This window comes from Rhinatrema bivittatum, chromosome 3 (assembly GCF_901001135.1).
Source record: "Rhinatrema bivittatum chromosome 3, aRhiBiv1.1, whole genome shotgun sequence".
NCBI classification, from domain to species: Eukaryota; Metazoa; Chordata; class Amphibia; order Gymnophiona; family Rhinatrematidae; genus Rhinatrema; species Rhinatrema bivittatum.
This window is the reverse complement of record NC_042617.1, coordinates 324,884,030-324,910,811: the sequence shown is the minus strand read 5'-3', so window position 1 is coordinate 324,910,811 and position 26,782 is coordinate 324,884,030. Positions and strand designations below refer to the sequence as shown.

The following is a 26,782-nucleotide window of genomic DNA, read 5'->3' as shown; positions in this document are numbered from 1 at the left end:
CGAAGCAACAGGAAGACAGCGGCGAAGCAACAGGAAGACAGCGGCGAAGCAACGGCAAAAAAAAAACCAAAAGCAATTTTGGTTTTTTTTTTTTTCAAAGCGACAATTTTTTTTTTTTCCAAAGCGACTTACTTTTGGGATCTGTCAAGATCCCAAAAGTAAGTCGCTTTTGGACGCCTGCCAACTTACTTTTCTGAAGCCATCATCAGGAACCCCTGCGATCGTAGCTCCTCCCGACGAACTCAAAGATGGCCGCCTGCACGGGGGAAGCGTGCAATTGGCCGCTGAAGACGTGACTTCGTGACGTCACGTCTTCAGCGGCCAATTGCACGCTTCCCCTGTGCAGGCGGCCATCTTTGAGTTCGTCGGGAGGAGCTACGATCGCAGGGGTTCCTGATGATGGCTTCAGAAAAGTAAGTTGGCAGGCGTCCAAAAGCGACTTACTTTTGGGATCTTGACAGATCCCAAAAGTAAGTCGCTTTTGGAAAAAAAAAAAATTGTCGCTTTGAAAAAAAAAAAAAACCAAAATTGCTTTTGGGTTTTTTTTGCCGTTGCTTCGCCGCTGTCTTCGTGTTGCTTCGCCGCTGTCTTCGCCGTTGCTTCGCCGCTGTCTTCGCCATTGCTTCGACGAAGTCAGTGTGCTCCCCCTCCTCCCGGAGCAAGGCTGCTTTTCGCGCCCTGCTCCGAGAGGAGGGGGCACACTGACAGCGGCGAAGCAAAAAAAAAACCAAAAGTCGCTTTGCCGTTGTAGTCTCCGTGGCAGCCCCAGTCCAGACATCGGAGGGGGGCTGCAACGTTTTTTACCCTTTTTTTTTTTTGGCTTCGGGAGCAGGGGAGAGGACTGGGGCTGCCACGGAGACCGGCACCCATGATCGCGGCCGGGGCAGGCAAGCGGGGGCTGGGGGAAAGCTTTCCACCTACCCTTACCCATGCCTCTACCGCCTGGGTCAGGGTAGGCGGTAAGTTTGCAGGTTAAACGCGCGACAAAACGGCAGGGAAAACTAGCGATAGTCGGGGCGCGGGTTACGGGATTGCAGGTGAATAGCTAATTCGCTCGTTTGCATGCAATATCGCGCTAATTCGCTCGTTTGCATGCAATATGCATGCCGCGGGCGGAAGGGGTTGCCCGGGGAATTTAGGACGCGGTAGGAGTAGGTTAAAGGGGATTCGAGATCGCAGGAAGGGCTAACGCGGCCGAAAACGAAGTTAAAAACGGCTTAGGAGCAGGGTAAACGCGGCCGCACTTTACAGGATAGGCCTGTGTGAAGGCAAGCAGGAGCAACAAGCCACAATGATGGTTCATGCGACCTCTAACATGTGTTGAGCACTCAAACTCTTCCAGGGCTTTTTAGGAGAACGTTGGGCATACAGGAAGCTTCCTATATACAGCTGAACCTGCTGCTGTTCAGTTTTTGCCTGATCTCTCAAAGGACAATGACAGACGGTGGCTGCAACATTTTCACATCCTTTTTGTTGGCTTTTTTGGTACTTCAGTGCCAATTTTTTTCAGTCAAAGTTTTGTTTTCTGCTCACTTATAATCTCCTTAGGGTTTTTTTTGTTACTTTACAAATTTTCCTTTTCTTTAATAGATGTAGGTCCTGTCAGACAAATCTAATCAATTTATATGACTGGTGTGCCAGTGAGTAAGATTAAGAACATAAGAATTGCCATACTGGGTCAGACCAAGGGTCCATCAAGTCTAGTATCCTGTTTCCAACAGTGGCCAATCCAAGTAATGAGAACCTGGCAAGTACCTAAACATTAAATAAGCAGTTTATGGATTTTTCCTCTAGGAACTTATCCAAACCTTTTTTTAAGCTCAGTTATACTAACTTCTGTAACCACATCCTCTGACACTGAATTCCAGAGCTTAACTATGCGCTGAGTGAAAAAGAATTTTCTTCGATTCGTTTTAAATGAGCTACTTACAAGTCCTTTCATGATTTTGTAGACCTCTATCATATCCACCCTCAATCGTGTCTTCTCCAAACTGAACAGCCTTAACATCCTTAGCTTTACCTCATAGGGCAGCCATTCCATGCCACTTATGATTTTGGTCACCCTTCTCTGCACTTTCTCTAGTGCAACTATATCTTTTTTGAGATGGAGCGACCAGAACTGCACACAGTATTCAAGGTGCGGTTTCACCATGGAGCAATACAGAGGCATTATGACATCCATCATTTCATTTGCCATTCCCTTCTTAATATTTTCTAACATTCTGTTTGCTTTTTTGATCGCCACAGCACACTGAACCAACGATTTCAATGTATTATCCACTATTGACACCTGGGTGGTAACTCCTAAGATAGAACCTAACATTGTGGAACTACAACAAAGGTTATTTTTCCCTATATGCATCACTTTGCACTTGTCCACATTAAATTTCATCTGCCATTTGGATGCCCAATCTTTCAGTCTCGCAAGGTCCTCATGCAATTTATCACAATCCGCTTCAGATTTAACTACTCTGCATAATTTTGTGTCATATGCAAATTTGATCACCTCACTTGTCATACCTCTTTCCAGATTATTTATAAATATATTAAAAAGCACTGGTCCAAGTACAGATCCCTGAGGCACTCCACTGTTTACCTTTTTCCACTTTGAAAACAGACCATTTAATTCTACTCTTTCCTGTCTTTTAACCAGTTTGCAATCCACAAAAGGACATCGCCTCCTATCCCATGGCTTTTTAGTTTTCTTAGAAGCCTCTCTTGCGGGACTTTGTCAAACACCTTCTGAAAATCCAAATATACCACATCTACCGGTTCATCTTTGTTCACATGTTTTTTCATCCCTTCAAAAAAATGTAGGAGATTTGTTGAGGTAAGACTTCCCATGCTGGCTGTGTCCCATTAAACCATTTCTATCTAAATATTTTGTGATTTTATTCTTTATAACAGTTTCCACAATTTTTCCTGGCACTGAAGTCAGGCTCACTGGTCTATAGTTTCCCGGATCACCCCTGGATCCCTTTTTACATATCTGGATTACATTGGCCATCTTCTAATCTTCAGGTACAATGGATGATTTTAATGATAGGTAACTATTGAAATATATCTGAAATTTCATTTTTTAGTTCTTTCAGAACCCTGGGTGTATGCCATCCTGTCCAGGTGATTTACTACTCTTCAGTTTGTTAATCTGGCCTACCACATCTTCTAGGTTCACTGTGATTTGGTGCAGTCCATTTGATCCATTACCCATTAAAACCTTCTCTGGAATGGGTATCTCACCAACATCCTCTTAAGTAAACACCGAAGCAAAGAAATTGTTGTGATGGTTTTTAGGTGTTGGAGTGGATTCTTGGGTACTACGGAGATGGCCACTCCCACGGGGAGGAGCCCCGTGAGGAACCTCAGTACTAGGCTAGGCTCTATACACGCAGACACAGAGAATTCATATTTATTATACAGCTTGGTGGTACTGCACAGGGGCGGCAGCAGTGAGGTAACCCAGTAGAAGTAGTCCAGGGGGTCCTCAGCAGAGGAGACCCATCCCACACTCAGGTAGATGGTAGGCTGCACAAGGTAGTAGAGAAGTCCCGGATGCAGACTCGCAGCGCTGATGCTGAAGGTGAGACAGACTGACAAGGTTAATTACTCACTGAAGTAGATAGCTGTATTGATGAAGAATCCTGACAGGCAGAAGTAGTAGAACTGTAGGCACCAAGGTAGGGAGAGCAGGCCCTCGAGGAGCAAGTCCCCAGTATACCAGATTGGTACCTGAAAGAAAGCACAAGGGCCTCCGAGGAGCGGGTACCCAGGTTAGAGATGAATGACCCCGAAGGGCAGAGAGAGCTTCCAGCGGCAGCAAGGAAGCAGCAGAGTAGCTTAGGCCGAAGGCATTCCAATCCTTGCTAGCTCAGCTTGTTAGCAAACGAAGGGCAGGCTAAATACCCGGATGTCCTGATGTCACTCGGAGGGGACGCCCCAGAGGTTCCCGCCATGACGTGGATAAAGACGGGGGTGGCATGCGCGCGTGCACCCTAGGAGGCCCTCAGGAGAAACATGGCGAACACAGTCGCCGTTGCCATTCCGGGGACGCCGGAGAGAGCGGCGTGAAGACGTGGCAGCAGCCTTCTTCCAAGGCTTGAGGAGAGAGAGAGAAGGAAGAAAGGTGAGGCACAGAGGTCGAAGCCGTCTGAGACCGACGGACGCAACAATTGTTTAATCTTTCTGCAATGGCCTTATTTTCCCTAAGTGCACCTATAACCCTTCAATCATCTAACGGTCCAATCAACTCCCTTGCAGGCTTTCTGCTTCGGAAATATTTTTAAAGGTTTTTATTGAGTTTTTGCCTCTGCTGCCAATTTCTTTTCAAATTCTCTTAGCCTGTCTTATCAATGTCTTACATTTAACTTGACAACGCTTATGCTTTATCCTATTTTCTTCTGAAGGATCCTTCTTCCAATTTTTGAATAAAGATCTTTTGGCTAAAATAGCCTCTTTCACCTCACCTTTTAACCATGCCAGTAATCGTTTCGTCTTCCATCCACCTTTCTTAATGCGAGGAATACATCTGGACTGTGCTTCTAGGATGGTATTTTTTAACAATGTCTACGCCTGTTGCACACTTTTTACCTTTGTAGCTGCACCTTTCAATATTTTTTTTAAACTATTTTTCTCATTTTATCAAAGTTTCCCTTTTGAAAGTTAAGTGCTACAGCCATGGATTTACTTACTGTCCCCCAAGTTGCTCCTTCTCTAGTCTGTTCCTGAACCAATTGCTCCATAAAACTGTCATTTATTCCATTCAGGAACTTTATCTCTAGCATGTCTTGGGAGAGCACTGAATGTATGTTCTTGGATTTCAGCAAGGCCTTTGACATGATTCTGCATAGGTGAATTATAAACTAAGTAACTGACTGGGTTAGAAACTGGTTAAGTAGAAGGCAACAAAAGGTAGTGGTCAATGGAGTTTACTCTGAGGAAGGGAAGATTACCAGTGCTGTGCTGTAGGGATTGGTCCTCGGTTTGGTTTCTGTTCAAAATTTTTTAAATGTATGGTGGAAGAGCTATTGGGAAAGGTTTGCCTTTTATCAGAAGATTGATACCAACATCTGCAGTAGGGCAGACACCTGGGAACGTGTAGAAGAAATGAATAGGGATCTAGTAAAGCTTGAGGAATGGTTTAGAATTTGGTAGCTAATACTTAATGCTAAAAAAAAATGCAGGGTCATGGATATGGATGTCAAAAACCCAAGGGAGCAGTACAGTATTAAGGAGTGAAGTTCTATGCACAAAATAAGAGCAAGATCTGAGGGTGATCATATCTGATGATCTTAAGAAGGCCAAATAGATAAGGTGACTGCAAAAGCCAGAAGTATTAATGGGTACATAGAGAGAGGAATAGCCAGCAGGAAAAAGGTGATATTGCCTCTGAAAAGTCTCTAGTGAGACCTCATTTAGAGTACAGTTCTAGAGAGTGTACCTTCAAAAAGGTTGGAAAAAGGATGGAGTCTGTCCAGAAGGTGGCTATTAAAATAGTCTTCATAAAGCACATGAGGACAGACTTAAAAGATCTAAATATGTATACCTTGGAGAAAATGAGATGCATAAATACCTCCTAGGAAAAAATGCACAGGAAGTAGTAGTCATCTTTCAATGGAAAGGAGCTCTAGAGCAGGAATTGCTTACTTTTCTTCATCCTCTTGTCTAAATAATTTCCTTTCTTGATTTTGCCTGGACTATTTTTCTTTTTTTTTCTTAATTTTTATTTGATAACCGCATTATACACAAAATTTATCAACATACGTTGCCAAAGAAGAAAACAATATTAGGATAAACATTTCAAGGCAAATAAAGTTATTATAAAGCGTTGTATGGTTTCTCATTTATACAATGTCTACCCTATCCCCATCCCCTCTCCCTAGCCTATCCCTCTGCTACGTTACTAAATTCCAATAGTGTATGGGAAAGTAAAGGTAGAAAGCCTAAGCATAACCCAAGGCAAAATAGAAGTTGGCAAACAAGAAATTATAATATGCAGCAGAAAAACACTTTGCCCCAGATATAGTTCTCAATATAATAATTAAGGTAATGCCTGACCCAATTGTATTACTAACCAATTCCAAATTTTAATAAAGGAGGGGAAGGGTCTTCTGTTTATAAGCAGTAATTTTCCCCAAGTGAAACAGTTTAGCCACTCTTTCCTGTAATCTGGAACAAGCTAGAATGGTGGTATCCCTCCAAGGCCTAGCTACTTCACACCTGGCTACGATTAATACATAATGTATAGATTTCTGACGAGGTGTATCTTCAAATGAAATCAAAACGTTCAGAAGCACCATTTGAAATGAGGGAAACCTCAACCCCCTAGCATATCAGATATCCAATTAGAAACTGCTTTCCAAAACGTAGGCGAGGACAGGACATTGATGTAGAAATGATCCTGATTGTCCACAGCCTTTCCAGCATTGGGTATAACCCGTGTAAGTGGTCCGGAGATAAATGCCATCTATAGAATTCTTTATACCCATTTTCAATAAGGGTGGCTAAAATAATCCCCTAAGACACCATAAAGGTCTTCCCAGTATTCGGTAGATTATTCTCTTCCAAGGTCTATTTCCCATGCTTTTAAATGAGCAGGCTTAGATTGGAGATCAGAATTTAGAAGCAGATACGTTTTGGATAACTTTATCAGCCTGCCAGCATAGTGTTTCAAATAGGGACACTCCTTTCTTTAAATCTGTAGGTAAGCCTTGAGTAGTTAGGAAGTGTCTCAGTTGAAGATATGCAAAAGTCTCTCTATCTGAAAGATCAAACTTCATTTGCAACATAGAAAAAGTTAAAAGGCCAGAGGGTCCCCAAATATGTGCCCATATAGCAATACCTTTATCCTTCCATTCAGAAAATGATGATGGCCCCAGACCCGGCATAAATAATGTATTTTAAAAGATGTGAGTTCTGTGGTAATAAGCTTGGGATCCCATTAAGTGTACTTTCCATTTCTGCCAGATACAGAGAGTATAAAGCATGGCAGGAGATGGTGTTGTACCTGAAGGCCAGGATCTCCTTGGTTGCCATGCCAGTGCTGAAGTAGGTAATGTCCCCAAAATAGCCTGCTCAAACTGCACCCATAATTTTGGGGGATTAACTCTATGCCAATCAATAAGAGCCCTCAGTTGAGATGCCGCATAGTACCAAGATAAATTAGGTACCCCCAAGCCACCCTGACTTTTGTGTAGGAACAAAACCTTTTGTGCGATCCTAGGATGTCAACCCTTCCAAATAAATTGTAATAATTTTCTCTGCCATCGTTTTAACAGATTTGAGGGAAATTCTATAGGCAGGATTTGGAAAAGATATGTCAACCTAGGCAGGATATTCATCTTTACAGTGGCTATTCACCCTAACCAGGAAATGCGGTAGCGATTCCACTCGTCCATATCTTTACACAGGCGGTCCAGCAAAGGGGGAAAGTTTAATTGGAAAATATCCTGTGAATTCCCAAGATATACCTCTAGGTATTTAATTTTTTGAGATGCCCATCGAAAAGGAAACCTATGACTGAGCTCCTCGACTTGTTCAATGGGTAATGTAATATTAAGTATCTCGGATTTATCCCAATTTACTTTGAAACCTGAGATTGCATTAAATCTGGACATTTCAGAAACAACCCTACTCAAAGAGGATGCCAGTTGAGTCAGTGTAAAAATATCATCCGCAAACAAACGATAATTTGGAGTGATAATCACCTACCAGAACTCCAGTTATCTCTGCTTTGTCCCTAATACACTGAGCAAAAGGTTCTAAAAACAACACAAAGAGAAGTGGGGACAAAGGACAACCTTGTCTAGTACTGCAAAAAACTGGAAATGTTTGTGAATATCCTCATTGACCTTGATGGCATGCCCTGGGAAAGGAATATAGTTTCTGGATCCAGGTAATAAAATAAGGCCCAAATTGAAATTTATCCAAAACCTTAAATAAATATGGCCGGTGCACAAGATCAAATGCCTTTTTGGCATCTACAGTAAGTAAGATAAAGGGGGTCTGTTGTTGTCGCACCCACCACATGGAATTCACGATCTTGCGTACATTATCAGAGGCCATCCAACCTGCAGTCAATCCTGCCTGGTCGGGTTGTATTTTAGCAATAAAGCCATTCAATCAGTCTGCCAATATTTTTGCCAATATTTTTAAATCAATATTTAGTAATAAAATGGGCCGATAAGAGCCACATAATGATGGATCCCACCCAGGTTTGGCCAAATAGTGATGCCTGCAATGTTGGAACTTTGGAGCAGGGAGGGTTGCCCTCTCAGAGTGTTAAACATTTTAGTCAAGGGCAGTAACAAGGAAAATTCAAGGTAAAAAAAAAAGCAGTAAAGCCGTCTAGGCCTGGTGATTTCCCCAATTTTAACTTTTTGATGGCCACAGCTACTTCCATTTGGGTAATCTCCTTATCGAGATACTCCCTCTGAGCTTGATCAAGGCTGGGCAGAAATATAGATGCCAGGAATTGATCAATTGCGAGCATATCAATGGTGGAGTCTGCACTATATAAGTCTGAATAAAAGCGCAAAAATCACGCTCTAATTTCTGTTTGTGAGCAGATTACCAGATTCATCTTTTAACTTAACCACATTATTATGGAGAGCCTTAACCTTCAGCTTGTTAGCTAGCAGTTTGCCTGCTTTATTTCACCTTCATAGTATCATTGGTTAACCAACTCCAATTGATGTGCTATTTTGGCTACATACGTTTGGCAGAAATTCCCTTTTTGTGTATAGCTTCAAGCTGAGATATTTGTTAAAACAGATCTCGCTTTTCCCCTGCCTGTTTCTTCACATTAGATGCATAAACAATTAATTTCCCTCTAACCACTTCTTTTAGGCACTCCCAAAGGGTTGTTGGTGAAGTGTTATCATTAAAAAGCAAATATTCTTTGATAGTGTCCTGTAACTGACCCACAAAGGTCTCATTTTCTAAAAGACTGTCATTTAGTTTCCAGTACAGTTGTCCTTTGTCAAAACCACCAAAAACGAGGCTGAGCCATGCCGAGGCATGATCCAACCAGGTGATCGGTTAGATATCCACTGCCTGCACACTTGGCACTAAACCTTTATCTAGCATGATCATGTCAGTATGGGAATAGGAGTTGTGAGCAGAGGAGAGAAATGTATAATTCCTGGAATGAGGGTGTCTGTTCCCCCACACATCTATGAGACATTCTTTTGGTCAAGAACAGCTTAAACATTTTGCACTCCTGTGAATATGGTATCTGTGACTCTTGTGAATTGTCAAGGACTGGGTTTACTGTAATATTATAATCCCCTGCAACAAGTGACCCTCAGAACGTGAGGATATGAGCACGGAGAGAGCTGAAAAAAAGAGACCCTGTTTGGTATTAGGGGCATAAATATTTACCAAAGCATAGTTCTCTCCTTCAATAACCAAACCCAGGATCAAAATCCTCCCTTTGGGATCCCTACAGCAGGATTTACACTCAAATATCAAATTTCTACGTATAAGAATCCCAGCCGCAGTGTATTTAGAATCTTTTGTAGATGCTGACCAGAATTGAGAGGGATAATCAGTGGAGTACATCAGGTGCTTGTGTCTGCGTTTTAGATGAGTCTCCTGAATGCAGGCCACCCCCATCTGTAGTTAGTGTAAATCATTAAAAAGGAGCTGTCGTTTGTGGTGGGAGTTTTACCCTTTATCATTTAGTGATAGCATTTTGAAGGTGCTCATTATGGGACAAAAGGAAGAAAGGTGGCTAAGAGAGAGAACCCAGCCCCAATTCATACAAGATCGCCAAACCATACTAAAAAGAAAAAAGAAAGGGTCTTTCTAACCAAATCCGCTGAAGCATAATTACTATTCCCCCATATTGTACTTGAACTGTTGATATCACAATATTGTCAATGCTAAAGGCAGCGAACACTCCTATCATGTGTCCCTTTTTTTCCCCTCCCCCATCCCGCTCTATCTGCCCCCCTGGTTCTGCCAATCCATCCATGCAATCTGTCCCTCCCTGATCAGCCAAAATGTTCTCGGAAGCCGCCAAGTCACTGCTCCCTTTTTGATAGGAATACTTTCTAAAATCCACAGATTTTCCTTGTGTCGACAAATGTACCCCGGTGCGCGCTCCTCTAAAAATCTGCCCCTTTGTGTTTCCTGATTCTCTACTACTCTAGCATGTCGTATGCTCCCATACTTCCTCTGTGTGCACCTTCATGTCTTCAGGTTTTGGTCCTTTACTGTCTTAAACGATAACTTTCAAACAAATACAGGTGGTGGCATATATGCTCTTATATGGCTGAGAGCAGATCTATCTCTAAGTATTTTATACCCCACAACATACACTTTCCTGATTGTGTGCAATGCATTGAAACCATGTATATCAATGAATTAAATGTACGTATTTTTCTCAGAGGACGAGCAGGATGGTAGTCCTCATACATTGGTGACATCATCAGTTGAAGCCCCGATCCAGAAAAATGTCAAAGTTTCTAGACCTTTGACTAGGCACACTGAGTATGCCCAGCATTCTCTATTCCATGCTTCCACGCAGGGTCCTTCTCCAGTCTTTCTTTTTCCATGGAGCTGTAAATAGTGAGCTCACTTTGGCTGTTTTTTGGCCTTGTGGAAAATTTAGTTTTTCTTGTGGGTTTTTGTTAATTGTTCCATCGGGTCCCTCTCAGTGCCTTCCCCTAGTTTCTCCAGGTCAGGGTATTCGGCGATTTGGGTAAGTTTCCTTTCGCGGCGCTTCAGTGCCCGCTGGCCATCACCACCTTGCTGCCATAGTCTTCCGCTCTGGTCAAATCAACTTCCTGGCACTTTGGGTGATCAGGGAAGTGCTATGGGCTTTCAGAGATTGGCTGTCCAATAAAGTTGTCGTGGTCCACACAGACAACCAAGTAGCCATGTAGCATGTCAAAAAGCAGGGAGGCACAGGATTGTACCTCCTGTGTCAGGAAGTGGTCCAGATCTGGTCCTGGGCCCAGTCCCACTGGATGGTGCTCAGGGCCATGTACCTGGCTGGGATGGAGAATATGGTAACAGACAGGCTAAGTTGAGCCTTCAGACTACATGAGCAAATCAGATATTCTGCCTCTGAGGGAACCCGGACGTAGATCTGTTCATATCCTCCTGCAACAGAGAGGTGCCTTGGTTCTGCTCCCTGTACAGGTCAGATGGCCAACCAGCCTCGAACGCCCTTGTCTGGAGCAAGGGTCTTCTGTATGCGTATCCTCCAATTCCTTTAGTGGCAAAGACTCTCTTGAAGCTTCATGAGGACAAAGAAACTATGATTCTCATAGTCCCCTCATTTGCCGAGACAGGTCTGGTTTCCACGCCTTTGGACCAATCAGTCTGTGGACTTCCCCCAGATCTCATCATGCAAGACCAAAGCATTCTGGGGCATCCTAATCTCCAGGTCCTGTCACTCAGAGCCTGGATGTTGAGAGGTTAATTCTGCAACCGCTTTATCTTTCAGAGGATGTGTCTCAGGTCCTGGTGGCTTCCAGAAAGCCTTCCTCTAGAAGGTCCTATGGACTGAAGTGGAGAACGTTTTCCTTTTGGTGTGAGCAGAAGACCCTAGATCCGTTCTCCTGCCCCACGCCAAAACTGCTTGACTACCTTCTACATCTATCGGAAGCTGGCTTAAAAACCAGCACAATTAGAGTTCATCTTAGTGCAATTAGTGCATACCACCAAGGTATGTAGACGGTACGCCCATCTCTGTTCAGCCTATAGTTGTACGCTTCATGCGGGGCCTACTTTAATTGAAGCCTCCCGCTGTGTCTTGGGACTTCATCATGATGTTAGCTCAGCTAATGAAAGCTCCTTTTGAGCTGTTGCGCACCTGTGACCTGAAGTACCTGACCTAGAAGGTCATGTTTTTGGTGGTGGTCACTTCAACAGCTCCAAGCCTTAGTGACTTTTCAACCTTATACTAAGTTTTATCATGACAGGGCGGTCTTGTATACACACCCTAAGTTCCTGCCTAAGGTGGTGATGGACTTCCATTTTAACCAGTCAGTTGTCCTGCCAATATTCTTTCTCAGGCCCCATTCACACCAAGACAACCAAGTACTGCACAGTTTGGACTTGAAGTGAGCCTTAGCTTTCTATTTAGAGCAGTCAGAAGCCCATAGACTGTCCACTCAACTTTTTATTTCTTTTGGTAAGAATAGGTTGGGCGTTGCCATTGCCAGACAGACACTATCCAGTTGGCTAGCAGATTACATCTCCTTCTATTATGCCCAGGTGGGATTACATCTTGTGCGTCATGTCAAGGCTCATTTTGTCAGAGCCATTGCAGCGTCAGTGGCCCACTTATAAGCAGTTCCTGTGGAGGAGATCTGCAAGGTTATAAGGTGGAGTTCTCTCCACACATTCACATCCCATTACTGTCTGGATAGGGATGGCTGATGCGACAGTAGGTTCGGCTAGTCTGTCTTTTGGAATCTGTTTGAGGTATAGAACCCAACTCTTCTGCCTAAGGCCTGTTTGGGTTCAGGCTGCCTCCCCCTGTTACCAAAAGCACCGATGTTTTTGTGCCTGCTGGCACCTGGTTGGGTGTCTGTTGGTCCTTTTTTTGTTGGGAGGCAGCCTGTAGCTAAGGATTCACTCATGTGTGAGGACTACCATCCTGCTTGTCCTCTGAGAAAGCAGAGTTGCATACCTGAAACAGGTGTTCTTCGAGGACAGCAGGATGTTAGTCCTCATGAAACCCACCTGCCACCCCGCGTAGCTAGGTTTCTTCTATTTTTATTTAAATTATAATTCTATGTTACAAGACTGGAGAGGGGACCCCACATGGACGCATGGTATAGGGCATTCTGTGTATGCTCAGTGTGCACACTTACAACTTAAAACATAAGTTTTCTGCATCGAGACTCCATCTGATGATGTCACCCATGTGTGAGGACTAACATCCTGCTGTCCTAGGAGAACATCTGTTACAGGTAAGCAACTCTGCTTTCTATTTATTTAAAAAATATACATGTATATATTTTATGCATGAAAGAAAAGTAAGACTTGTGTAAGTAGGCCAATTTTAAAACATACAAATGTAAATGAAATGAACCAGTTTATTACTTAGTCCACCAGCTCGCCTAGTCCTTCTCCAGGTCATGGAGACCTTCATGGTTCTTCAGCCTGAACTCCCCCCTCCCCCATTCACCCAGATCTCCCACTCAGTCAATGTTACATAATAAACAAGCCTAATATGAATTATGCAAGATAATTAACAGGTGTAAAAATCAGCAAAAAAGTTGGCAAATGTACATGTGTCTTTTAAAATAGTAACTTATGCGTGTAAGTGTTGGCCATGCCCAGAAATGACCCTAGTCCTCCCCTTTTTTATGCACGCATATGTACAAGTGAAAGTGAAAATACACGCACATTTTCAACTTTTTATAAAATGCGGAATACGAGAGTAGATGCTGCATGAGATTGCAGATGCTAATTATTAAGCATGTAACCTTTTAAAACTTCACGCCTTAGTGTGTGCCTTTGTGCTCCTGTTTTTCTTGTTCAAGTCCTGCTGGCAACTAGCACCCAAGGACTCAATGCAAAGCGAAGGTGGCCATACAGTTAGAAGATGCTTGTCTCTGCTCTTGCTGGAACCCACTTGACTTGCCCTGCCTGTGCACTGCCCACTCTTGTGTTTGTGGTCACACCCCTGGTTTCTGTGTTTATTTCATCCTTTTTATAAATCTCCTCTCAGCTCAACAACATAAAATCAATATATAATTAATGAAATTCAAACATAGACAACCAACAAAATAAAATGAACACCAATGATTAAAAACCAAAAGGTTACGCTGTTAACTGTTAGAGCAGGACCCTGTGCTCAATGGACCCTTTGTCCATGTAGGTCAAGTAAAGCCTTCCAGGATTTTCTTCAGTTTGCAAAGAAACATTGCATGTTAGTGCTGCCAAATGACGTTGCATACTTCTCTGGCTGATTTATCCTGCTGTCAACATAGAACACCTGTTACAGGTAAGCAATTTAGTTTTACCAAGCACTACAACATAGAAAGGTGGTCATCTGAAGAAGCAGCTTGCAGTAAAAGAACACTCGAGCAGCGGGTAAGATACTGCTTTTGGAAGTCCCATGGGTGCAGATTGGTAGTACGAATGTCCTAATCTGCCAATTCCTAGTCACCGTGCTGCACCAATCTTTCCTTAACTATTTATTATCTATAAATTTACTGTAGTTATACTTTGAAAATCTTTATTCTGTAATACCTTATTTTTAATTAACATTTTACTGATAATCTCTAAAATAAGCTTACTTCAGTTTTTGTCTTTGAGCAAGAAGAGCAACAAGTGGTTAGGAGCATGAGAAGTCTCTCAAAAAGGTTTTCAGTGTTGTAGTTGGTTTTAAGCCCTGAAGAGCACACTGCAACCCACAAGGCAGATTAGTGTAAAAGAAATTGTCGTGTTGGCCCTATGGTCTAGTGCAAGCCTCCCCACCACCAGTCAGGTTTTCAGGATATCCACAGTGACTGTGCAGGAGAGAAATCTGTATTTGTCAGACACCCAACGAATGCAGATTTCTCTCCTGCATAGTTATTATGGATACTCTGAAAACCGAATGACTGGGGGGGGGGAGGGTCGGGGGGTCCCCAGGGCAGGTTTAGGAAGCTCCTGGTTGAAGCTCAGAGCAGCAGAGCTGGGGATACTACAGTGGTAACGTTCATAGCTCCAGAGGTGGAAATCCCAGCCATTGCACAACAGTGACACCTAAGGTTGGGATTCAGGGCATATATTCTCTTGGTTCTGAAGGGTACTCTGTGATTGCGTGCCAAAACCCTTCACTGCAGCATCTGGGTTATAGAAGGAAGGACGTGAAGGAGTTTAAAAAACATAAGTGGAACTCCCCACCCCTGGGAACTGTAAATAATGACCTTTGGGGCCAGAACCTTAGCTAGGAGCAAGAGAAAAGCTACTATATTAACCCTCCTCCCACCTCCCCATTCCACCCCCCACCCCACCACGTTTAAAAAAAAAACCAAAAAACAAACCCCTTATTAGATGCCACAAGCTGGTGATGTTACTAACACCAGTGACAGAACGTGCTTGTTCAGCATGCTCGTTGACTGTTTTCCAAACAGAATTAATGTGATTTTGTGCTTACTGAATGTTGTTCTATTTTCTTTCTGAGAGGACAGGCTGTTCTGTACAAGGACGCAAAAGCTTTTCAAGGGTTTTGTTTGCTTTCAGCTTCTGATACCTTACAACATCTTTTGCGTTTAAAATAATGTGCAGTGTTTAAATTTTGGAGTGTAAATCTTTTTTTTTTTTTCCGCAGTAGAAGAAAATCTTCTGAAGGAACTCAGTTTTTTGACAGATTAATTTTACTACAGATTTTTAATTTTATTAGACATTATGGGGTAGATTTTCAGAGCCCTGCTCGCCTAAATCCGCCCAAAACCGGGCGGATTTAGGCGAGCAGGGCCCTGCGCGCCGGGAAGCCTATTTTACATAGGCCTCCCGGCGCGCGCAGAGCCCCGGGACTCGCGTAAGTCCCGGGGTTCTCGGAGGGGGGGCGTGTCGGGGGCGTGTCGGGGGGCGGGCCCGGTCGTCGCGGCGTTCCGGGGGCGTGTCGGCAGCGTTTTGGGGGCGGGTACGGGGCGTGGCTACGGCCCGGGGGCGTGGCCGCGCCCTCCGTACCCGCCCCCAGGTCGCGGCCCGGCGCGCAGCAGGCCCGCTGGCGCGCGGGGATTTACGTCTCCCTCCGGGAGGCGTAAATCCCCCGACAAAGGTAAGGGGGGGGTGTAGACAGGGCCGGGCGGGTGGGTTAGGTAGGGGAAGGGAGGGGAAGGTGAGGGGAGGGCAAAGGAAAGTTCCCTCCAAGGCCGCTCCGATTTCGGAGCGGCCTTGGAGGGAACGGGGGGAGGTAGCGCGGCTCGGCGCGCGCAGGCTATACAAAATCGATAGCCTTGCGCGCGCCGATCCAGGATTTTAGTGGATACGCGCGGCTCCGCGCGTATCTACTAAAATCCAGCGTACTTTTGTTTGCGCCTGGAGCGCAAACAAAAGTAGGCTGTTCGCGCTCGTCTGAAAATCTACCCCTATGTTTCTATACCTGGATTAACTGAAATGCGATGCTCTCACACTATGGGGCGGATTTTCAGAGCCCTGCTCGCGTAAATCCGCCCAAAACCGGGCGGATTTACGCGAGCAGGGCCCTGCGCGCCGGGAAGCCTATTTTACATAGGCCTCCCGGCGCGCGCAGAACCCCGGGACTCGCGTAAGTCCCGGGGTTTTCGGAGTGGGCGTGTCGGGAGGCGTGTCGGGGGCGGGGCCGGAGCGCGCGGCGTTGCGGGGGCGTGTCGGCAGCGTTTTGGGGGCGGGTACGGGGGCGTGGCTACGGCCCGGGGGCGTGGCCGCGCCCTCCGTACCCGCCCCCAGGTCGCGGCCCGGCGCGCAGGAGGCCCGCTGGCGCGCGGGGATTTACGCCTCCCTCCGGGAGGCGTAAATCCCCCGACAAAGGTAGGATGGGGGTTTAGACAGGGCCGGGCGGGTGGGTTAGGTAGGGGAAGGGAGGGGAAGGTGAGGGGAGGGCAAAGGAAAGTTCCCTTCTAGGCCGCTCCGATTTCGGAGCGGCCTAGGAGGGAACGGGGGTAGGCTGCGCGGCTCGGCGCGCGCAGGCTATACGAAATCGATAGCCTTGCGCGCGCCGATCCAGGATTTTAGTAGATACGCGTGACTACGCGCGTATCTACTAAAATCCAGCGTACTTTTGTTTGCGCCTGGAGCGCAAACAAAAGTAGACTGTTCGCGCTCGTCTGAAAATCTACCCCTATGCTTGGAATCTTCCTGCTGCTGGCCAGCACCAGGAATTTATCTGCGTATTTCTTTCTCTTGCACTGTGCACCCTAGATTAAAAAAAAAAAAATCTTTTGCAAGGGACACCTCTAGGAAAGAAAAATGCAAATAGTAGTAAATATATATTGTAGACAGCAAAACAATGGGATTTTTTTTCTTTTTCTTGGCAGTGCTTTTGAAACTTTTAATGAGCAACAGTATGGATGGGATTCTGGAGGCTGCACGTGTCTTTGGCAATCTCTCCAGGTACCAGGAGGTCCGTGATTTCATCGTGCAGAAGAATGGTGAGCTGAGTTTTGTACACGTGTTCTGAAATCTAAAAACAAAAGCAAATAAATCCTGTGGGCTGGCGTTTAAATGTGGGATAAAGAAAACTCTAGCCAAGCATGGCAGTAAAAGATTGTTCAATTAAACAGTGATTGATTGATTGTTTTTGCCTGCTAGTCAAAGATGACCTGCTTTGGACAGCAACAGGTCACAGTGTAACCACATGAGTTGACTCTGCTGAAGCCACAGGACTGTGTATTGTCTCCAGTGAGGCCACTCTTGCTTCAGTAACCTGTCAGATTTTCAAGCACGATGACGTATGCTTGGGGAAATATTTTCTCATGTTTGCTCTCTTCCCTTGGTCAAGGAGAAGATATTGTTTAAAAAAAAAAAAAAAAAAAAGACTTCTGGTAAAATCTGAATATCTTGTATCAAAGGAAAGTATTGCAAAAATGACTCATGGACACAATAGAGTATTAGTACAAGAACAAGGACTGCAGCAAAACCTTTGTCTTTGGATAAGATTAATGGATCAGTTTTTAAAAGTTTTACTTCAGAAGTCCTCTGACTTTGAAAAATGTTCCCTGCTATGTTTTTCCCCCTAAATTCATTTAATTGGGGGGAAAAGCGGCAGCTCTGGAAGTGTTCCCAAGTTAGTTTTGCAGTTTATCCAGTCAGGGCCAGATTTTAAAAGGGTTACGCGCATAAGGTACGCGCATAACCCTTTTAAAAAACCCCTGCACGCGCCGAGCCTATTTTGCATAGGCTCGGCGGCGTGTGCAAGTCCCGGGGCTTGCCTGGGGAGGTGTGTCGGGGGGGCGTGTCGGGAGTGACTCGGCGTTTTCGGGGCGTGTCCGGGGGCGTGTTTCCGGCTCGGGGGCGTTTTGGGGGCATGGCCGAGTGCCCCGACACAGCGGCCTGTGTCGGGGCCTGGCGCGCATAAGTTACTACTGCCCGGAGGTAGTAGTAACTTTTAAGATAAAGGTAGGGAGGGGGTTTAGTTAGGGCCGGGAGGGTGGGTTAGGTAGGGGAAGGGAGGGGAAGGTGCGGGGGGGGGGGGGGGGGTGAATGGAAAGTTCTCCAAGGGAAGGGGATAGGTATTACTTGCCTGATTCAGCTATGCAATAGTGGAATGTAACTCCTGAGCAGCTTTATAATGAGGTTACACCAGAAAAGATTATTAAAAGAAAGGTCCGGAATCATTTTGCCCCCAGATTCACTAAGAAATTGGTGATTTCAAGAAGAGGACCACACAGGTTAAAGAAAAAGTGGTAAAAAAAACTAAACTGAGTGGATGAATTCCTTCTTCAACATCATATTTGGCCAGGGTCAGGCTTCCTCTTCGCCTCATTTGAGCAAGTGCATCGTGTGGGAGTCAGGGGAGATTTGAATGATTGACTTCGCCCGATAATGATGAAAGTCTTTGACTTTACAGACAAACAGCACATTTTGAAAGCATACCGAACCAAACCAGAATTAAAGTATGAGGGTGCACGAGTATTAATCTTCACTGATTACTCTGCAAGGGTGACAGCGAAATGGCAGGAAATGGCGCCATTTTGTTCATACTTAGCACGCAAAAAAGTGAAGTTTATGCTCTCATTCTCAGCCACACTGCGGTTTCAGTGGGAAGGCAACAGAAAAAATTTGATTTGGCTACTAAAGTAAAAGCTTTCTTAGATGTCAGAGATCCGAATTGACTGGTTCATAACAACTGAAGCATAGCTGTCATGGAATGTTTCCCGTTAAATTTGTTTCCGTGATTCCCATGTGGCTGATTGGGCCGAAGAAGTTCCACATTCTTCTTGGGCTATGTAGGCCGACCCTGGTAATTAAAACAATATTCACTGAAGAAGGGTTTGGAGAAAGAACGCACATTTTTGGCAGTTGTGCATATGGTAGTGGGGTAGGTGCTGCACCATTTACAGAAGAGAATATTTATGTGCAAATGGGCAAAGCGATGGAATATATTCAAGGATTTTAAAGGAGCTCAGAGGTTTTGGAGGGTCTAATGAAGGACCTGTTCAATAGATCTTTGGAAATGGGAATGGTCCTATGAGACTGGAGAAAGATGATTGTCCCTTTGATAAAAGTGATAAAAGAGAAGAAGTTGGAAACCACAGGGTGCTTAGTGATGCATTAATTAATGGTAATGCTACTAAAAGAAAGGGCAGTAATTGTTCAGGTGCCTCTCCAGAGACACACATACCTGTGCTTGTGACCAGAGAAGTTTAATTTTTAACTTGCTAGCCATAATATAGACTGATTTCTTGCTGACATTCTGTTTTCTACTATATTTCCTCTGTTGCATGTTTTAAAATCTCTGTCTGTTTAATCTAGCCAGTGTTTTTAGACTCCTAGCTAGTGTGGATTGAAATAACTGTGTTTGTAATTTATAGAACAAAGGTCTGGTATCTGCAGGAGCTGCTTGTTCCCTCCCACCCTGCCTCACACCCACCCACTCCTTTCTTCTAAGGACTTGGTTAAGTGAATAATAAGAACATAAGAAATTGCCATGCTGGGTCAGACCAAGAGTCCATCAAGCCCAGCATCCTGTTTCCAACAGAGGCCAAACCAGGCCACAAGAACCTGGCAATTACCCAAACACCAAGAAGATCCCAAGAATAGCAGTGGCTATTCCCTAAGTAAATTTGATTAATAGCAGTTAATGGACTTCTCTTCCAAGAACTTATCCAAACCTTTTTTGAACCCAGTAACACTAACTGCACTAACCGCATCCTCTGGCAACAAATTCCAGAGCTTAATTTTCTCCGATTAGTCTTAAATGTGTTACTTGCTAACTTCATGGAATGCCCCCAGTCCTTCTATTATCTGAAAGTGTAAATAACAGATTCACATCTACTCGTTCAAGACCTCTCATGATCTTAAAGACCTCTATCATATCCCCCCTCAGCAGTCTCTTCTCCAAGCTGAACAGCCCTAACCTCTTCAGCCTTTCCTCATAGGGGAGCTGTTCCATCCCCTTTATCATTTTGGTTGCCCTTCTCTGTACCTTCTCCATTGCAACTATATCTTTCTTGAGATGCAGCGACCAGAATTGTATACAGTATTCAAGGTGCGGTCTCACCATGGAGCGATACAGAGGCATTATGACATTTTACGTTTTATTAACCATTCCCTTCCTAATAATTCCTAACATTCTGTTTGCTTTTTTGACTGCTGCAGCACACTGAGCTGACTATTTTAAAGTATTATCCACTATGATGCCTAGATCTTTTTCCTGGGTGGTAATTCCTAATATGGAACCTAACATCGTGTAACTACAGCAGGGGTTATTTTTCCGTATGTGCAACACCTTGCACTTGTCCACATTAAATGTCATCTGCCATTTAGATGCCCAATCTTCCAGTCTTGAAAGGTCCTCCTGTAATGTATCACAATCCGCTTGTGATTTAACTACTCTGAATAATTTTATATCATCCGCAAATTTGATAACCTCACTCGTATTCCTTTCCAGATCATTTATAAATATATTGAAAAGCACCGGTCCAAGTACAGATCCCTGAGGCACTCCACTGTTTACCCTTTTCCATTGAGAAACGTGACCATTTAATCCTACTCTCTGTTTCCTGTCTTTTAACCAGTTTGTAATCAACGAAAGGATATCGCCTCCTATCCCATGACTTTTTAGTTTTCTTGGAAGCCTCTCATGAGGGACTTTGTCAAACGCCTTCTGAAAATCCAAATATACTACATCTACCGGTTCTCCTTTATCCACATGTTTATTAACCCCTTCAAAAAATGAAGCAGATTTGTTAGGCAAGACTTCCCTTGGGTAAATCCATGCTGACTGAGTTCCATTAAACCATGTCTTTCTATATGCTCTACGAATTTGATCTTTAGAATAGTTTCCACTATTTTTCATGGCACTGAAGTCAGGCTCACTAGTCTTAGTTACCCGGATCACCTCTGGAGCCCTTTTTAAATATTGGGGTTACATTGGCCACTCTCCAGTCTTCAGGTACAATGGATGATTTTTTAAAGATAGGTTACAAATTTTAACTAATAGATCAGAAATTTCATTTTTTAGTTCCTTTAGTACCCTAGGATGCATACCATCTGGTCCAGGTGATTTGCTACTCCTTAGTTTGTCAGTCTAGCCTACTATATTTTCCTGGTTCACAGTGATTTGTTTTAGTTTGTCTGACTCATTACCCTTGAAAACCATCTCCGGAACTGGTATCTCCACAACATCCTCATTAGTAAACATGGAAGCAAAGAATTCATTTAGTCTTTCTGCAATGGCCTTATCTTCCCTAAGAGCCCCTTTAACCCCTCGGTCATATAATGGTCCAACCGACTCCCTCACAGGTTTCTTGCTTCAGATATATTTTAAAAGGTTTTTATTTTGAGTTTTTGCCTCTATGGCCAACTTCATTTCAAATTCTCTCTTCGTCTACCAATCAAATAACTTGCTTAATAACCACTATTAGCAGAATGGCTTTTATTCAGTGTAACATTTGTGGTGTTTGTCCCAAGGCCTACCATTTGGAGACTTAAGACAATTTGGAGACAGTTTGTTTTCAGCTGTCTGCAATTAAAAAGCAGGTATTGCATTTGAAAAAGAAATAGGGCAGGTTTTTAAAAATCTGAACAATCTTTATGCAATCAGAATATGTTCCTCAGCTTCCACAGAAGATTCAGAATCTTAAGAATAAATGGTTTACTGTTGGATCTAGTAGAGCAAGACATGTGAATATAAGACACACAAACTCCCCAACTGGACAGCATCCTGAATTCTCACCCTTACTCCCACAGAGAAGTCAGACATCCAAGATTCAGAATCCAGTATAATAACTGGATTATAGTTTTCTCTGGCAGAATAAGGCCTGTCATAAAGAGACACCCACTCTTTCAACTGTTATCCTTACATAATGTTTTTTTTGCTTTGTAAACTGAAGATGCCCCAGCAACAGAACATGAAGTGATATCTGAAAGGGAAGTAGTCACCCAATGCACCCAAAAATCATTCAACATGGTCACATGTCCTAAAAGAAAGCTGCTTCTTCTGGAAGACTGTCATCAGAGAAACCAATTTGGGAACTCAATTTCATGGGGACACAATGGCTAAATGCATTCCAGGATGCTCAACTAATAGAAATTCAAACCAGGTGGTCAATGCAATTATAGAAGAAAGTAAGAACACTGATATCAATGATGTTATCCATTTGGGAACCAATGACCTCACTATAAACTGTGTCCACAAGGTACAGGAAGGTTTTCAAAATCTAGGAGAGAAGATTAGACACATGGCAAAGACTATTGCCTTTTCAGAAGTATTGCCTGTTAATGGAAAGGGAAAGGAAAGGTTATGCCATATAGATAACTTTGGCTCAAAACCTGGGTAAGAAAAATGGTTTTAGATACATTGGAGACTGGGGCCATGTATGGAGCAATAAAAGATATATGGTAAGGATGACTTTACATTTGTCTGTGGCAGGAAAGAGGATGCTAAGCAAACTTTCATATCTTACATTAACAGGCATTTAAACTAGGGAGTGTTGGGATGGCAAGAGGTAGCCAGAGAAATTGAAATGTTACCCCCAAGCAATACAGGAAGAGGGAAGAGAAAGTAACAAAATTACTTGGTTCAAAAAAACAGAAAAGGCAACTAGGAAGAGCAGCTGGAAAGCTATGACCACAAATGCTTATAATTTAAGCAATAAAATTCCAGATCTGCAGGCTCTAATGGTAGAGGCAGAATTGAACATTGTTGCTGTTAAAGGAGACATGGTTCACTGAGTTTCATGATTTGAGATGTGGCCATCCCAGGCTATAACTTGTTAAGGAAGGACAGAGAGGATAGAAAAGGAGAAGGAGCAGCTCTTTATGTCAAAAACAATATACAAGCAACTGAATTGGAAGGGACATGGAGTAAAAGGGGACTGTCCTAAAAAGAGAAGATGGTGCTTCCATTTTTATTGGTGTGATCTACAAGCCTCCAACCCAAACAGATGAACTGGACAGAGACCTGATTTAGGACATCCAAAAGGTGGGAAAGAAGGGAGAAGTGTTGCTCGATGGAGATTTTCATCTTCTGGATATGACTTGTAGCATCCCTTCTGCGGAATCTACAAAAAATAGAGAAATAGTAGATTCCCTTCAAGGTGCTCTGCTCAAACAAATGGTAATGGAACCCACGAGGGAGGCTGTAAGTCTCGATCTAGTGCTCACTAATGGGGATAATGACTGTTCGGGTAGGGTCTCACCTGAGCACTAGTGATATCAGACTGTATGGTTTGATATCTCAAATACGATACAGATAAGTCACTCAAAGACCTGAGTTTTGAATTTCACAAATACAGACTTTGTCAAAATGGAGAAAGACCTGGAAGACTGGGAGAAAACGGGTGAGTTGGAACAACAGTGGGCCAAATTAAAAGGAGCTATTACAAAGGCAACAAATCTATATGTTAGGAAAGTAAAGAAAAGTAAGAGGAAAAGGAAACCAATCTGCTTCTCTAAGGAAGTGGCTGAAAAACTAAGGCAAAAAGAACAGCATTCAAGAAGTATAAAGGATGCCAAAAAAAGGAAAACAAGGAAGAATATCTGTTAAAACTAAGGGAGATAAGAAAGAAATCAGGAAAGCAAAAAGTCAAACGGAAGAAAGGATTGCCAAAGAGGTAAAGAGGAGACAAAACATTTTTCAGATATATCAGAGAAGGAAGGGAGGCCTAAAGTGGTATATTGAAATTGAAAGGTAAGGAGCACTGTGTGGCAAGAGATGAAGAAATGGCGGAAATATTAAACAAATACTTCAGTTCAGTGTTCACTAAAGAAGACCCTGAAAAAGAACCATTGCTGGTTGACAAGACTGTAGATGGAGATGGGGTAGATGAAACTCCATTTACAGAAGAGAATGAATGGAAAGAAGTAAAAAAACTGAAAGTGGACGAAGCCATGGGGCCGGATGAGGTTCATCCCAGGATACTGAGGGAGCTCAGAGATGTGCTGGTGAGTCCACTGAAGGACCTATTCAATAGATCCCCTGGAAATGAGAGTGGTGCTGAGTGATTGGAGCAGAGCAGAGGCTGGAAACTACAGGGCCGGTTAGCTTCACCTGGAGACTGCAGTTAGGAAGATTGCTGGACCCGAGGTAGCATGGATTCACCAGGGGAAGGTCTTGTCAGACAAATCTGATTTTTTTTTTTTTTTATTGGGTGACTAAAGAATTGGATTGAGGAAGAGTACTCGATGTGATTTACTTGAATTTCAGCAAAGCTTTTGATACGGTCCCACATAGGAGGCTTGTGAATAAAATGAGAAGCTTGGGAGTGAGCGCCAAGGTGGTGGCATGGATAGAAGACAGCATGTAACGGTAAATGGAAACCTACACTGAAGAGAGCAGTGTTAAGCGCAGTGCCACAAGGATCGGTGTTGGGGCCAATTCTGTTCAATATCTTTGTGAGTGATATTGCGGAAGGGACAGAAGGTAACGTTTGTCTATTTGCGGATAATACTAAGATCTGCAATAGAGTGGACACGCCAGAAGAAGAGAGAATGAGATTTGATTTAAGGAAGTGTGAACAGTGGTTGAATATAAGATAACTGGGATTCAATGCCAAGAAGCCCAGAATCCTGCATCTGGGGTGCGGATCTAAAAGATCTGTATGTGATAGAGGGATGAAAGGCTGTTGTGCACAGACCAAGAGAGGGACCTTGGGGTGATAGTGTCTAGTGATCTGAAGAAAGGCGAAGCAATGTGACCCAGAATAATGCTGGGCTGCATAGAGAGAAGAATAATCAATTAAAAAAAAAAAAGAGGTAATAGTCCCCTGCTACAGGTCCTTGGTGAGGTCTCTCCTGGAGTACTATGTTCAGTTCTGGAGGTAACTTACTGATGCCACTGTTACTATCCTTAACCAATAAGTCTGATACTTTTGATGCAACTCCAATATTGCTTTCTGCTTCAATGACAAGAGATAACAAGGAATTGTGCTTAGACAACAATAAACAAGGGCCCTGACTTTTACAGTCTGAGAAAGTGATAAGTATGGGGGTAAACTGTTCAGCTGCCAAAATACTACCATAGGCTTGCTGGGCAGACTTTCTGTCATTTTTTTTTTTTTTTTTCTCCTTTATCTTTTGGTCATCAATGTTACAACGTTATTGTTAAATTTTGAACTTATGTACACTGTTCCAAGTTTCATAACCTTGTTCTATGTAATGCCTTTTGGCAATTTTCATGTTCTGTTTCAATGTAAACCGATGTGATCTTTATTTCATATAGGAACACCGGTATATAAAAATCTAAAAATAAATAAATAAATAAATTTCGTTTCAGTAGGCTATCTGCAATTTAGTGGGCTACAGGATCCAAAACAACAAGTTTTTAACAGGAAGAGATTGTTTCAAACAAATCTGATTTCTTTGGATGACTAGAAAATTAGATCAGGGCCATTTACTGGATGTTGGTTACAAGGATTCCAGCAAAGTTTTTGGTACTGTCCCACATAAATAACTGAGCAGTTTGGGGGTGGCCCCAGGGTGGTGGATTGGATTAGAGTGATAGACGACAGAGGGTGGGTAAATGGAATTCACTCTGAGGAAAGAAAGTTGATTGAGTACCTGGTAGTTAAGATTCAGTGCAATATATCATGCATTTGGGGTGCAGAAATGCAAGGGAGCAGTGTACTATTGGGGGGAAGGGGAGGGGAGAAACTAATGTGCCTCAGCCTGGAGAGAAACCTTGGGTGAGCGTGTCTGATCTCAAAATAGCAAAACAGTGTAATAAGGCAGTGGCCAGAGTTAGATGAATGCTAGCATGCATAGGGAGAAGCATAACCAGCAGAAGATGCCTCTCTACGGGTTTTTGGTGAGACCACACCTAGAATATTGTGCCTAATTCTGGAGGCCAAATCTCTGAAAAGGTAGCGCGCTAGGTTGGAGATGGTCTAGAATCTAGGAGAGAGTCTACCAAAAAGGTCTGTACCAGAAGCCATATGAGAGAAGATTTAAAGACCTAAATATATGTACCCTAGAGGGGGGAGATATGATAGAGACATTCCCATATCTGAAAGGGTATAAATCAGGCACAAGAAGCAAACCTTTTTTAGGGCAAAGGTTTCTGTAGAACAAGAGGGGATAGACTTGGCAGCAACATCTGAAAATATTTTTTTTACTGAAAGGATGGGGGATGTATGGAGTAGTCCCCTCAGTAGAGATGAGGTAGGGGGGATACAAAAATAGTACTGGGATTGGAGTGGAGAAGTAGCATAATGATTAGAGCAGTGGGCTACAAACCAGGGAAGTCAGGGTTCCTATCCCACTGCTGCTCCTTGTGACCTTGGGCAAGTCACTTAACCCTTCATTGCCTCAGGTACAAACTTAGATTGTGAGTCCTCTGGGACAAAGAAATAACTACAGTACCTGAGTGTAATCTGTTTTGAATGCTGAAAAGCAAACTATAAATACATTTAAGGACTTCATAAACGCATGGAATAATTCTGGTCCTCAAGAGCAGGGGTGGGCAATTCCGGTCCTCGAGGGCTGCAAACCGGTTGGGTTTTCAGGATATCCCTAATGAATATGCATGAAAACGATTTACATATGACTGAGGCAGAGTGCATGCAAATCTCTCTCGTGCATATTCATTAGGGATATCCTGCAAACCAAGCTTGCTTGTGGCTCTTAAGGACCGGAGTTGGCCACCCCTGGCATATAAGATCCGTAGAGGCAAGGACATAAGGGGAAA

At 43.5% G+C, this 26,782-nt stretch overlaps 1 protein-coding gene across 1 annotated transcript in view; it reads left to right on the top strand.

The window, feature by feature from the left end:
* ARMC2 (armadillo repeat containing 2) overlaps nucleotides 1-26,782 on the top strand; it is a 367,472-nt gene that overhangs the window by 323,642 nt on the left and 17,048 nt on the right. The window contains exon 15 of the mRNA XM_029595303.1: nucleotides 16,971-17,084. Coding sequence (XP_029451163.1) covers nucleotides 16,971-17,084 — 114 coding nt within the window. The remainder of the gene's footprint in view (nucleotides 1-16,970; nucleotides 17,085-26,782) is intronic.